The sequence below is a fragment of the Pongo pygmaeus genome, chromosome 7, assembly GCF_028885625.2.
Source record: "Pongo pygmaeus isolate AG05252 chromosome 7, NHGRI_mPonPyg2-v2.0_pri, whole genome shotgun sequence".
NCBI classification, from domain to species: domain Eukaryota; kingdom Metazoa; phylum Chordata; class Mammalia; order Primates; family Hominidae; genus Pongo; species Pongo pygmaeus.
In genome coordinates, this window is record NC_072380.2 from 156,006,555 (window position 1) to 156,018,285 (window position 11,731).

General features: G+C 62.8%; 1 protein-coding gene across 2 annotated transcripts; it reads left to right on the top strand.

Moving 5' to 3' along the window:
• The first annotated feature begins 3,751 nt into the window (after positions 1–3,751).
• LY6E (lymphocyte antigen 6 family member E) lies at positions 3,752–7,758 on the top strand. Of its 2 annotated transcripts, none has more exons than XM_054498833.2 (4): positions 3,752–3,897; positions 6,236–6,343; positions 6,666–6,785; positions 6,917–7,758. In XM_054498833.2, the coding sequence occupies exons 2-4, from the start codon at positions 6,292–6,294 to the stop codon at positions 7,138–7,140; spliced, it is 396 nt and encodes a 131-aa protein (XP_054354808.1). In that variant the 5' UTR covers positions 3,752–3,897; positions 6,236–6,291; the 3' UTR covers positions 7,141–7,758. The 2 variants fall into 2 exon arrangements, with proteins under 2 accessions (XP_054354808.1, XP_054354809.1); XM_054498834.2 differs by having other exon boundaries at positions 3,765–3,897; positions 6,241–6,343.
• Positions 7,759–11,731: the final 3,973 nt, after the last annotated feature.

Genomic DNA, 11,731 nt, shown 5'->3' on the forward strand with positions numbered 1-11,731 from the left:
GCGCTGTGTGAGGAGGAGGCAGTCCTGTGTGAGGAGGAGGGAGCGCTGTGTGAGGAGGAGGGAGTGCTGTGTGAGGAGGAGGGAACGCTGTGTGAGGAGGAGGGAGTCCCGTGTGAGGAGGAGGGAGCGCTGTGTGAGGAGGAGGGAGTCCTGTGTGAGGAGGAGGGAGCGCTGTGTGAGGAGGAGGGAGCGCTGTGTGAGGAGGAGGGAGCGCTGTGTGAGGAGGAGGGAGCGCTGTGTGAGGAGGAGGGAGCGCTGTGTGAGGAGGAGGCAGTCCTGTGTGAGGAGGAGGCAGTCCTGTGTGAGGAGGAGGGAGCGCTGTGTGAGGAGGAGGGAGCGCTGTGTGAGGAGGAGGGAGCGCTGTGTGAGGAGGAGGGAGCGCTGTGTGAGGAGGAGGGAGCGCTGTGTGAGGAGGAGGGAGCGCTGTGTGAGGAGGAGGGAGCGCTGTGTGAGGAGGAGGGAGCGCTGTGTGAGGAGGAGGGAGCGCTGTGTGAGGAGGAGGGAGCGCTGTGTGAGGAGGAGGGAGCGCTGTGTGAGGAGGAGGGAGCGCTGTGTGAGGAGGAGGGAGCGCTGTGTGAGGAGGAGGCAGTCCTGTGTGAGGAGGAGGGAGCGCTGTGTGAGGAGGAGGGAGCGCTGTGTGAGGAGGAGGGAGTGCTGTGTGAGGAGGAGGGAGCGCTGTGTGAGGAGGAGGGAGCGCTGTGTGAGGAGGAGGGAGCGCTGTGTGAGGAGGAGGGAGCGCTGTGTGAGGAGGAGGCAGTCCTGTGTGAGGAGGAGGGAGCGCTGTGTGAGGAGGAGGGAGCGCTGTGTGAGGAGGAGGGAGCGCTGTGTGAGGAGGAGGGAGCGCTGTGTGAGGAGGAGGGAGCGCTGTGTGAGGAGGAGGGAACGCTGTGTGAGGAGGAGGGAGCGCTGTGTGAGGAGGAGGGAGCGCTGTGTGAGGAGGAGGGAGCGCTGTGTGAGGAGGAGGGAGCGCTGTGTGAGGAGGAGGGAGCGCTGTGTGAGGAGGAGGGAGTGCTGTGTGAGGAGGAGGGAGTCCCGTGTGAGGAGGAGGGAGTGCTGTGTGAGGAGGAGGGAGTCCCGTGTGAGGAGGAGGGAGTGCTGTGTGAGGAGGAGGGAGTCCTGTGTGAGGAGGAGGGAGCGCTGTGTGAGGAGGAGGGAGCGCTGTGTGAGGAGGAGGGAGCGCTGTGTGAGGAGGAGGGAGCGCTGTGTGAGGAGGAGGGAGTCCCGTGTGAGGAGGAGGGAGCGCTGTGTGAGGAGGAGGGAGCGCTGTGTGAGAAGGAGGTAGATGTGTGGGGGGGAGAGCTGGCATTCGGCCAGGTTCCTGACTCAGGACTCCATGTCCCTTGTTACAGTTATGGGTAGAAAGGGGATCTCTGTGAAGTCTCCTGCTCCTCTTTCACCTGCCCCAAGGCAGGTCTCCAGTCCTCCCCCTCCTTTCTGATCATGGGCCGAAAGAGGCTCATTCAGAGAGGCTCAGTCCCATGCCCTGGGGGCAGGAATGCGGAGCACATAGAGGTTTCCTGGAGGGGCCACGTGGGCAGCACGGAAGCTCCCCACCCCTTCCCGGAAACCGTGCCCTGTGCCTGTCATGTGTATCCCTTTATAATGAACTGCAAATGTGTTTCCCTGAGTTCCCCGAGCCACTCTTGCAAATCAACTGAACGCAAAACGGGTAGGGGCTGCAGTATTGCTGGGAAAGAGGGTCCTGATCCAGACCCCAAGAGCGGGTTCTTGAATGTTGCGCAGGAAAGAATTTGGGGTGAGCCACAGAGCACAGTGAAAAGAAGCAGGTTTATTTGAAATGGCTCCGTTCCAGAGTGGGGCGTGCTCAGAAAGCAGGAGGAGGAGGGCCTGTCCTCTGTTAGTGCCTCTGCTTACAAGAAACTGTAAGGAGCTGCAACTACACCTGGAATGTGCAGATGCGCTCACTAAGGATAGGGGCTGTGGGTGCCATCAGTGACCGTTCATCCTCCAACCTCAGGCTGCTCATTGAATTATCTCTGAGTAAAGTGGCCTGCACTCTTGGGTTATCTGGACAGTCTGCAGGCTTGCTGGGAGATGCCCCATATGGCCACAAATATTCTGTAATTATAATTGGTGTCCAGCTTGGGACGTGGCTATTTTTAAACCATAAGCATTAACCTTATAGGTGCCTTGTGAGTGCCTCCCACTCACTTCAAGATGGAGTCACTCTGGTCATGTTTCATTAAACCAGAGGCCTGGTGAGCAGGGGTTCCTCTAACAGTGGGAACCTCAGCGTCGGGCCAGTCGGTGAGAAGTTCCAGAGGCTGGCCGTCACAGCTGGTGTGTGTGTGTGTGTGTGTGTGTGTGTAGGTGTCTTGGGGCTAAGTGCTCACCCTGTGGGATCTGACGCTATCTGCAGGTACCGGAATGGTGTTGGAGGACACCCGGCTGGTGTCCGCTGCAGAGCTGACGGCTTGCTGGGTGGCGGGGAGACGTCCACCCCCCACATTTGGCCCTAGCAGTCTTGGGAGTCTCCTGTGTTGATGTCTTCTGTGTTGAGTGAGAGAGAGGATAAATGGTTTGAGAGTTTTTTCCAAACAGCCCTCCTCCTAATGCAGCTTGTTTCTGAGTCAGAGGGTCCTGTCTTGAAGGGGGCAAACCCACCCATGCTCTCACCCCACAGTTCTTACTGAGCCCCTGCTGTGGCTGCACAGATGCCGGCTGCACAGACAGAACCCCCTGCCCTCACCGCCAATATTCTAGAGGGGAAGACGCGGACTCCTCCGGGCCACAGCCTACTGAAGCCTCCTGTTCCCAGAGACAGCTGGGCCATCGCCCCCAAAGCTGTGGAATCCCCACCCACGATGCCATCATACCACGGCCAGGACATCTCGTGACACACAGAGCCCCAGCCTCAGCCTCCATACACACACACATGCACCACACACACTCACTCATGCAAAACACACACACAGCATGACTGCACCCCTAGATTTGAGACAGGGGTGTTACAGGCGTCCCTCAGCCCCAGCCCCTTCCTGGCCACACGGCCACCTGCCCACCCACGAATTTCCCCACACCCTCCCCCTACTCCCGTGTGGGGTTCAGAAGACCCCTCCCTGGCGCTCGCCCTGTCACCCAGAAAGGAAACGCACTGTCAACTAGAGAACAGGCCGGTGCCAGAGCCCCAGCGCCCACAACCACAACCCCTCGGAGAGGGCCTGGCGGGAGGAGAGGCACCCACCGATGGCAGAGCCCCAGTGCCCTGGCAGAAGCCAGCACCCACAACCTCCCACCTCCCAACCCTTGCCGGTCTCCCCACCCCCCCGCCTGGGGGATGGCCAAGGAACACCCCAGCCTGGAGCGGGGAGCAGGGACAAGATGACCTCAGGAATCCCAGGCTGCGGGGGTGCCTGCGTCCTCCCCTCCCCTGCTCCACTCCGCAGGCGAGACCCCCAACACTGCTCCCCTACACTCTCCGAGGCACCCCTCCTCCGTGCTCACACCCAAACACGTCTGCTCACCCGTGGGCCTCCCACCCCGAACGCAACGAGGACTGTCCAGGTGTCAGTGACGGTCACCCCGACCTGGTCCCCTGTCCGGCCTCGCCAGGTCAGCACCTGCCGCGCGCACAGCAGGGCCGGGTGGAAAGAGGCCGGGCCTGGCCGCGGCTCAGGCGCCACCTCGCTGGGGAAATTGGGAGGTGGTCTCAGCCCCCTTCTGGGCCTCAGCCTCCCCATCTGTCCCAGGGAGCCGGGGTAGGCCTGGGCGGCGCGGGCTCGCCGACTCCGCCCCCCAGAGGCCCCTCCCGCGTCCCGCCCCTGCCCCCGCCCCGGGGCCGCGCGGCTGCCTGGGAGGCTCCGGGCCAGCAGCGGTCCAGAGCGCGCGAGGTTCGGGGAGCTCGGCCAGGCTGCTGGTACCTGCGTCGGCCCGGGGGTGAGTCCGCAGGCCCCCGGCCGGGACGCCCCCGCCACCTGCGCGCACGCGCTCAGACCCGGCGGCCTCGGCTGCGGTGCACGCGGCCCCGGCTCAGCCACGCGCGGCGGAAGGCGCCCTGCGGGGGCCGGGGCGGGAGACGGTGGGAGAGAGCAAGAGGGGCGCACGGGGAGGCGCAGGAGAGGGGCTGGGGCTGCCGGTGGGTTGGTCCCCAGAGAGCTGAGCTTCTCCTCCCATCCCCCCCAGGCCTCCCCGAATGTTTCCAAAGATCTGGGGCGGGAGCGGGCGGAGACTGCCGCCAGGAGCCTCCCGGCCGGCCCAGGGCTGCGCAGCCACTGAAGCCCATCACCCAACTCCAGACGCTCCTGGCTCCTCTACGTGGGCCGGGAGGGACAGCCTTGCTGACTAGGGGAGGGGGCACGGGACCTTGCAGAGCTCCTGGCCGGAAAGGGAGGATTGACCGCCCCCTGCATATCACCCCATCCTCCCTGAGTGGACCGCCGGGCCCCTCCCCATTCCGGGACACTGGAGAGGCTACCATACCACCTCTTGCTGGCTGGGCAGCCCCTAGATACCTGGCTCCCAGGGGCCAGCTTCCCTGAGCCTGGGGATGAGCCATGAGCCTGCAGCCTGGGCCCCAGGGGCGCCCCCCACGGCCTGCCACCTGGCTCCCTCCGGGCTCCGTGGCCCACCCGGCCTTCCTAATTGCCTTCGGCTCCCACCGGTGCCTTAGCTCAGCCTGGTGGCTCAGCGGGTTGGGTGCCACCCAGTGGGCAGGTGGTGGCACCAGCTGGACCTGTTTGTGGCCCTGTATGCCAGGACTTCCTCAGAGACAGCTCAGGGACCCCCCACACCAGAACCTCACTTTAGGGGGGTGGGGCGAAAAGGAATTGGAGATCCTTCCTCCTCGGGCTCCTCCCTGGAGGCGGGGACAGGCCCCAGCCGGACTTGGCACTGTTTTTGGCCATCTGGGGCTCCCACTCCCAATCCCAGGATGTCAGCCCAGATCTCACGGTCCTGGCCTGCTGCTCTCCCCTTAGGGCCTCTGCGGGCCCCTCTCCAGATCTGTTCTCTGAGGTATCCTACTTACCCCCAGTGCCCAGCACTAGCTCCCCAGGCTCGGGATGTCCCTCCCCCTCCTCTGCCCACGGCTGTCCCTGGCAGAAAGCAGCAGCCTCCCCCTCCAACACCATCTCCCCCTCCAACACCATCTCCCCCTCCAACACCATCTCCCCCTCCAACACCATCTCCCCCTCCAACACCATCTCCCCCTCCAACACCATGCACTCACAAAACAGAGAATCACGACCCCAGCTGGGTGTGTTCCAGATTCTTTCTCCAACAGTGCAGAGGGTCCTGTGCAGTGGCCCCTGCCCAGGGGAGGGTCCTGTGCGGAGGCCGAGGAGCAGTACACCGACCCATCTGGCCCCTTCCTTCTGGTGGGACCGGTGGCACGCAGCCTTGTCTCTCGGAGTCCATTTCCCAGCCGCAGAACGGGGAGTAGCAGATACTGAGTGGGCTGCTGTCCTCGGAACTGAGTAACATCAGGAATGGGGAGTGCTTTCCTCCTCGGCCATGCCCCACCCGGCCCCAGGTCTCCATGTCAGGGGAGCTGCCTGGGCTCAAGACACTGAGCCGCCCCAAGGAAAATTCTAGATACAGATTAGCTAATACACACTAACAGATACACATATAGATGTGTATATAGATCTCTTTTTTGAGACAGGGTCTCACTCCGTTGCCCAGGCTGCAGTGCAGTGGCATGATCATAGTTCACTGCAGTCTTGAACTCCCTGGCTCAAGAGATCCCCCCACCTCAGCCTCCCAAGTAGCTGACCACAGGCACGTACCACGCCCAGCTAATTTTTGTATTTTTTGTACAAACGGGAGGTCTCACTGTGTTGCCCAGGCTGGTCTCAAACCCCTGGCCTCGTGATCCTCCTGCCTTGGCCTCACGTAGCATGGAGATTACAGGCGTGAGCCACTGTACCCAGTCCCAGACTAGCTAATATTATGACTGATCACCATTCCCCGTTCCCCCACCCCAGGACCACTGGCAGAGGCCACTCACTCTGCCTCCTTTTCTGTGGTTCTGAGAAGGCTGCTGTTTCCTCCTCTTGCCTGTGCAGCCCCCTCCTGCCAGGTTTCAGGAGGGGGATAGCCTAGAGCATGTCTGCACTGAGTGAGGCGTGGGTCAGGAGAGAAGCAGGGAAGTCCTTGTGTGCTGGCAGGTCCCTGCCCCTCTTTGCTGTCTGTGTCCTCATCTGCAAAGTGGGGGTGCATGATCTTGGGGAAGAGTGAGGCACCACCCGGCCCCCTAACCAGTGTGTCTCTCCAGAGCAGGACAGGCTGCTTTGGTTTGTGACCTCCAGACAGACGGCCATCCTCTCCAGAATGAAGATCTTCTTGCCAGTGCTGCTGGCTGCCCTTCTGGGTGTGGAGCGAGGTGAGGTGCCCTCGGGGACCCCAGACCTTTGTCCAGCTGTGCCCTGCTCAACTCCCTCTCCACCCCTCTCCCCTGAGCAGACGCCCCAGGGGTCCTTCCAGGCGGCTCCCAGCAGAGGGCTCACCTGGCCTGGCCACACTGTCTCACTGTGTGTTTGAGTGTCACTTGAGCTGCTCGACGGCCAGGGTGGGGTGTCAGTGTCTTTGCTCTGCCTCCAGCCCAGGGCCTGGTATACAGTAATTTCTCAGTAAATGTCCACTGGGGTCAGGCCTGGGAGGGACACTGGAGGCTTCCTTGAGACAGGTGTGTTCTCCTTCCGCAGCCAGCTCGCTGATGTGCTTCTCCTGCCTGAACCAGAAGAGCAATCTGTACTGCCTGAAGCCGACCATCTGCTCCGACCAGGACAACTACTGTGTGACCGTGTCTGCTAGTGCCGGCATTGGTGAGTGCCAGGCCTCAGACCGTGCCTTCCTCCCCGGCCATCTTCCTAGCCCGGGCCGGGGCTCAGCAGAGGCCATTGCTGTCTGCCTGCAGCCGTCCGTCTGTCCCCTGACAGCCTCATTTCCCATGCAGGGAATCTCGTGACATTTGGCCACAGCCTGAGCAAGACCTGTTCCCCGGCCTGCCCCATCCCAGAAGGCGTCAATGTTGGTGTGGCTTCCATGGGCATCAGCTGCTGCCAGAGCTTTCTGTGCAATTTCAGCGCGGCCGACGGCGGGCTGCGGGCAAGTGCCACCCTGCTGGGCGCCGGGCTGCTGCTGAGCCTGCTGCCGGCCCTGCTGCGGTTCGGCCCCTGACCGCCCAGACCCTGTCCCTCGATCCCCCAGCTCAGGAAGGAAAGCCCAGCCCTTTCTGGATCCCACAGTGTATGGGAGCCCCTGACTCGTCACGTGCCTGATCTGTGCCCTTGGTCCCAGGTCAGGCCCACCCCCTGCACCTCCACCTGCCCCAGCCCCTGCCTCTGCCCCAAGTGGGGCCAGCTGCCCTCACTTCTGGGGTGGATGATGTGACCTTCCTTGGGGGACTGCGGAAGGGACGAGGGTTCCCTGGAGTCTTATGGTCCAGCGCCAGGACTAAGTCCCATGGACACGCTGACAGGGTCCCCAGGGAGACTGTCAGTAGGGATGTGTGCCTGGCTGTGTACGTGGGTGTGCAGTGCACGTGAGAGCACGTGGCGGCTTCTGGGGGCCGTGTTTGGGGAGGGAGATGTGCCAGCAGCCTGGAGAGCCTCAGTCCCTGTAGCCCCCTGCCCTGGCACAGCTGCATGCACTTCAAGGGCAGCCTTTGGGGGTTGGGGTTTCTGCCGCTTCCAGGTCTAGGCCCTGCCCCAAATCCAGCCAGTCCTGCCCCAGCCCACCCCCACACTGGAGCTCTCCTGCTGCTTTGGTGCCTCAAATAAATACAGATGTCCCCCAGCTTCCTGTTCTGAGTGTGGCTGCCCCTTGGGGGGGAGAGGCAGAGCACCCCAGGTTTGGAGGATCCTGGGGTCTTCTGTGGTGTGGCCCAGGGAGGTGGTAGGGGAGGAGGAGTCGTCCCCTGAGCCACAGCCAGCTGCTTGCCTGACCTCAGAGGGATCCCCTCCCCAGCGCTCTGCCCTTTCTCCTGCCCCAGGCTCAGCAGGTCAAGTGAGTTCCACCTCCCACAGCGGAAGGAGGTGGGGCTGGGGCAGCACCCAGGGCTGTAGGACTTGGGAATGGAGGGTGTCTGTCTGGACCTGCTGGTGCAGAGGGCACAAAAGCTGGGCTGGGGCAGGACAGACGGGCCAGAGTTTAGTGAGTGGCCAGTGGGGGGGGCAGGGGGCTCCCACGCAGAAGCTCTGGGCAGCAGCCCTGACCCATCCGTGCCTGGGACTGCAGCGCTGCCTGCTTCCCCCTGGGGAACAGGTGGCAGCCTTCTGACAGAGGAAGCTGGCCCAGGCCACCGTCTGCAGTTGGGTGCGGTGCGCTGCCCTGAGGGCTCTTTGGGCTGGAGAGAGAAAACAAAAACAGACACCCAGTGGAGGTGTGTTTGTTCATTTCTCTGGGACAGTGGGAGGGAGCCGGCCAGGGTCTCAGCCACTCAGCGCCCGACCCTGAATTTCCCCGGCTGGCCAGAAACTGTGGTGTGTGTGTCAGGATCCCAGGGGCACCGTCCAGCAGGAGGGGCTGGTGGTCAAGATTCCCACCCCCGGAAGCTGATGTGAATAGCCGGGTCCTCCCAGGTCCCTGACGTCAAGGCAGGTCAAGGATCTGTGTCCTCCTTCTGGGTCCCTGAGGTAGTGATTCCTGTCTGAAACACATGAATCATTACTGCCACCCATGAGGGGCCCACTGTAACCGAGCGAGAGAGCCTGGAAGAGGTCAGCGGGAGGAGGGGCCTGCCGCCAATCAGCTCTCCCTGTGCAAGGACCTGGAGCCCATCAGAGCAGCCTGCAGAGACTGAGCTTGAGATTCTGTGGGGAGTTTGGATTCGCTGAGTGGGTCGCTCTAGCATTGAGAAATGCAAGCAGAGAACAGAGGGTGGAAACCAGATGGTCCAGGAGCCTGGGCACTGTAGCCAGGAGGTCAGAGATCCCGGTGTTTGGGCCCCAGTGTGTAGTGCATTCACGGCATTGTTCACTCGGAATCGCAGGTGGCTTTGCTGGAGGGACAGACGGTTGATCATAGTGGAGCTGGTGAGAGGAAGCTGCACCCAAAAGCCATGGCCAGGAACCTGGATCTGAGTGCAGGGACACAGAAGCATGGTGGGCGCTGGGCGATGATAGAATTTCTAACAAATGCTTTGTTTCTGCTAAAGCTAACTTGTGCTTCCATCTCTGGCATCTCCTCCACTTCCCAGGTGAGCTGACTGGTTACTGAGCCTCGCAGCCACACTGAGGTGGGGGCGCAGTCATCCCCTCGTTTCCCCAGGGGAGACAGGCTCAGAGTGCAAGCCGCTTGCCCCCCTAGGATCTGGGACTCGGAGCCCAGCTCTCCCTCTGCTCTGGGTTTAGAGCTGAGGTCAGAGGCAGCCCTGACCTCCTGCTGGTGGTGGGTAGAGTGGTCCCGCCGGGTTCCTGCTGCCCCGCCCTCGGGAGGCGGGAGGCCCCCCCCAAGAACAGGTGGTTTCCGGGAGCAGAGGGAGGGAGCCGTTGTTGTGTCCTAGGCCTGGAGCAGAGAGGGGAGGAGCCCAGCGCCTGAGTTTCAATTTCCTGAAGCCTGGGGGAGGGAGAGGAAGGGAGCCTCATCTCAGGGCTGTGGACCTGAGCCTCCTACCCAGGGCCCACCACACCCTGCTAGGAGCTGGGATTTCCCAGTCTCCACACCGGCCTGGAACTGGGCCCCCTCCTCTCCGCAGCCCATCCAGCCCCACTTCCCCACTTCCCAGCATCTGCCCGCGGATGAGCCTCTGGAGGATGGGCGGCTCATCCCGGCGCTGCCCCTCACCCGCCCCCCACCGCTCAGCCCCTGTGGGGACTTCCTGCAGGGAGGCCCAGGCAGTACGCTGCGCCGCCTCCCCCATCCACAGCCTCTGCCCCCTTGACACCCCCGCCCTCTGCGGTGCCTTGCAGGAGTCGTCAGCCTGTGGGCCGGGGACCGTTTCACACACTGTCCACGGTTGTGGAAACCCAGCAGCCACAGCAGGCCTGTGCCCGCGGTGCCTCCACCCCTCCGTCAGCCCCCAGCAAGTCTTCCTGGGGGGCCCCAGCACTGAGTGCGAGACCCTCCAGGCTGCTTCTGGACCTGGGGCTGGGGCTGAGCCCGATCCTGGCTGGAAATGAGCACAGGGCCGGGCCGCCTGGGGGAAGGTCCTCTGGTCTCTGAGCCCCACCCTGGGGAATTTGCTGGGACCCCTTGAAGGCCACAGGCCAGACCCCAGGGGTTAATAAGGGAACAAAGTCCTTGGGCGAACACGTGCATTTACTAGCTGAGCCAGCAGGCAGCTAGGCTGCTGGGTGAGGGGGTCTCTGGGCTGCTGGGCGGCCAGGCGGGGGCATCAGGGCAGGAGCTGAGGGCTGCACTGGGCAACTACCCTGAGCTCCTGTTTACCCACCAGGGGCAGTGCCAGGGTGGGCTGGGCTCACAGCAGGGCCCAGAGGAAGGGGCCCAGGCTGAGCAGGAGCTTCCCGACAGCCTGGCCCCAGAGCCACGCCGCGCTGTGGCCGCCTTGTTACAGAGGCTATTTTCACAGCAGGTTATGTCCGGCTTCTCAATCTTCAAGTCAATCAGTCCATCCTCAGTTTCTATGGGGTAAGACCCTCCAGGGACCACAGGATGGGTGAGCTTCATAATCTGGGCACAGAGTGGGGCCACAGCCCTTGCTAGTGTAGCTGAACTTCTGCCCTGTGGGCAAGAGAGGAGGGTGTCTGGCACAGGAGGCCCCACCCGACCCCCTCGGACCCGCCCCAGGACCGCCCCCTTCAGGGAACCTTGAAACCGGTGGGGACACGGAGACAAGCAGAAGAGAACGGGCGGCGGCCCCAGGCCCCACACCAAGTTTGCGGTCCATTAGATGGAGGTCCCTGAGCTCTGTCCCCAGATCTAAGCTTCCACCAGGCCAGGGGGCTCAAGGCAGAGCCCCTGGGATGCTGCCGTAGAGCACCCTGCCCACCCCTCGCCTGCCTACAGGCGCTGGGTCCCACCCAGGGCTCACCATCGACAGTGCCAGTGACCACAGAGGAGGGGCAGCTTTGAGCTTGCATGGGATAGGAGACGGGGTGGCACAGGCTGGGCTCCAGGACACCGTAGCACTGGAAGCACTCAAGGCCCTGGCCTGGGATGGAGCGGGGAGGGTGCAGGTCAGGGTCACAGGCTGAAGGGTGGGTTCCAGTCCCTCTCACCAGCACAGGCAGCAGGCCTGGGCAGCACACAGGTAGGCTCAGGTGCTCTTGGCTACTGAGAATTGTGGGCAGGGTCCTGCTGGCATCTGGAGCCCCCAGCATCGAGAGGGTCTTACTCCCACCTTCAGGCCTCCTTTCCTTCCTCCACCCTCAGCCAGCAGCAGCATGGGGCCAGTGACCTTCATGGTCTTGGGTATGGGGGCATTGAGGGCACGTGTGGCACAGAGGCTCCGAGCCTGGAAAGAGCTAGGGGAGGCCTTGCACCCCCGAGCCTGGGAACCTCAGCCCCACTTCTGGTTTGTGATGAGGAACCCGGATTGCTTGTGTAGTATGCACACAGCTGATGACCTCATCCCATCATCTCACAGTATGGGAACTGAGGTGTAAAAACCCTTCCTGACCTGGCTGCTCTGGAAGGCAGACATGACCTTGAGCAAAACCCCCCCTCACCCCACCCCTTCTCTGCCTGGGGCCTCCCAGAGCTCAGGGTGTGAGCAGAACACACGCGGAAGGAGGAGGGGCTGCGGTGAGGAGAGGAGGGGCTGCGGCGAGGAGAGGAGGGAGAGGTTGTCCCCTGGGGTGGGAGGACG

Coding starts and splice junctions, on each gene's coding strand:
- LY6E (XM_054498833.2), top strand. CDS start 6,292: ATGAAGATCTTCTTGCCAGTGCTGCTGGCTGCCCTTCTGGGTGTGGAG. Junction 6,344..6,665: donor CCTTCTGGGTGTGGAGCGAG/GTGAGGTGCCCT, acceptor CTCCTTCCGCAG/CCAGCTCGCTGATGTGCTTC. Junction 6,786..6,916: donor GTCTGCTAGTGCCGGCATTG/GTGAGTGCCAGG, acceptor TTTCCCATGCAG/GGAATCTCGTGACATTTGGC.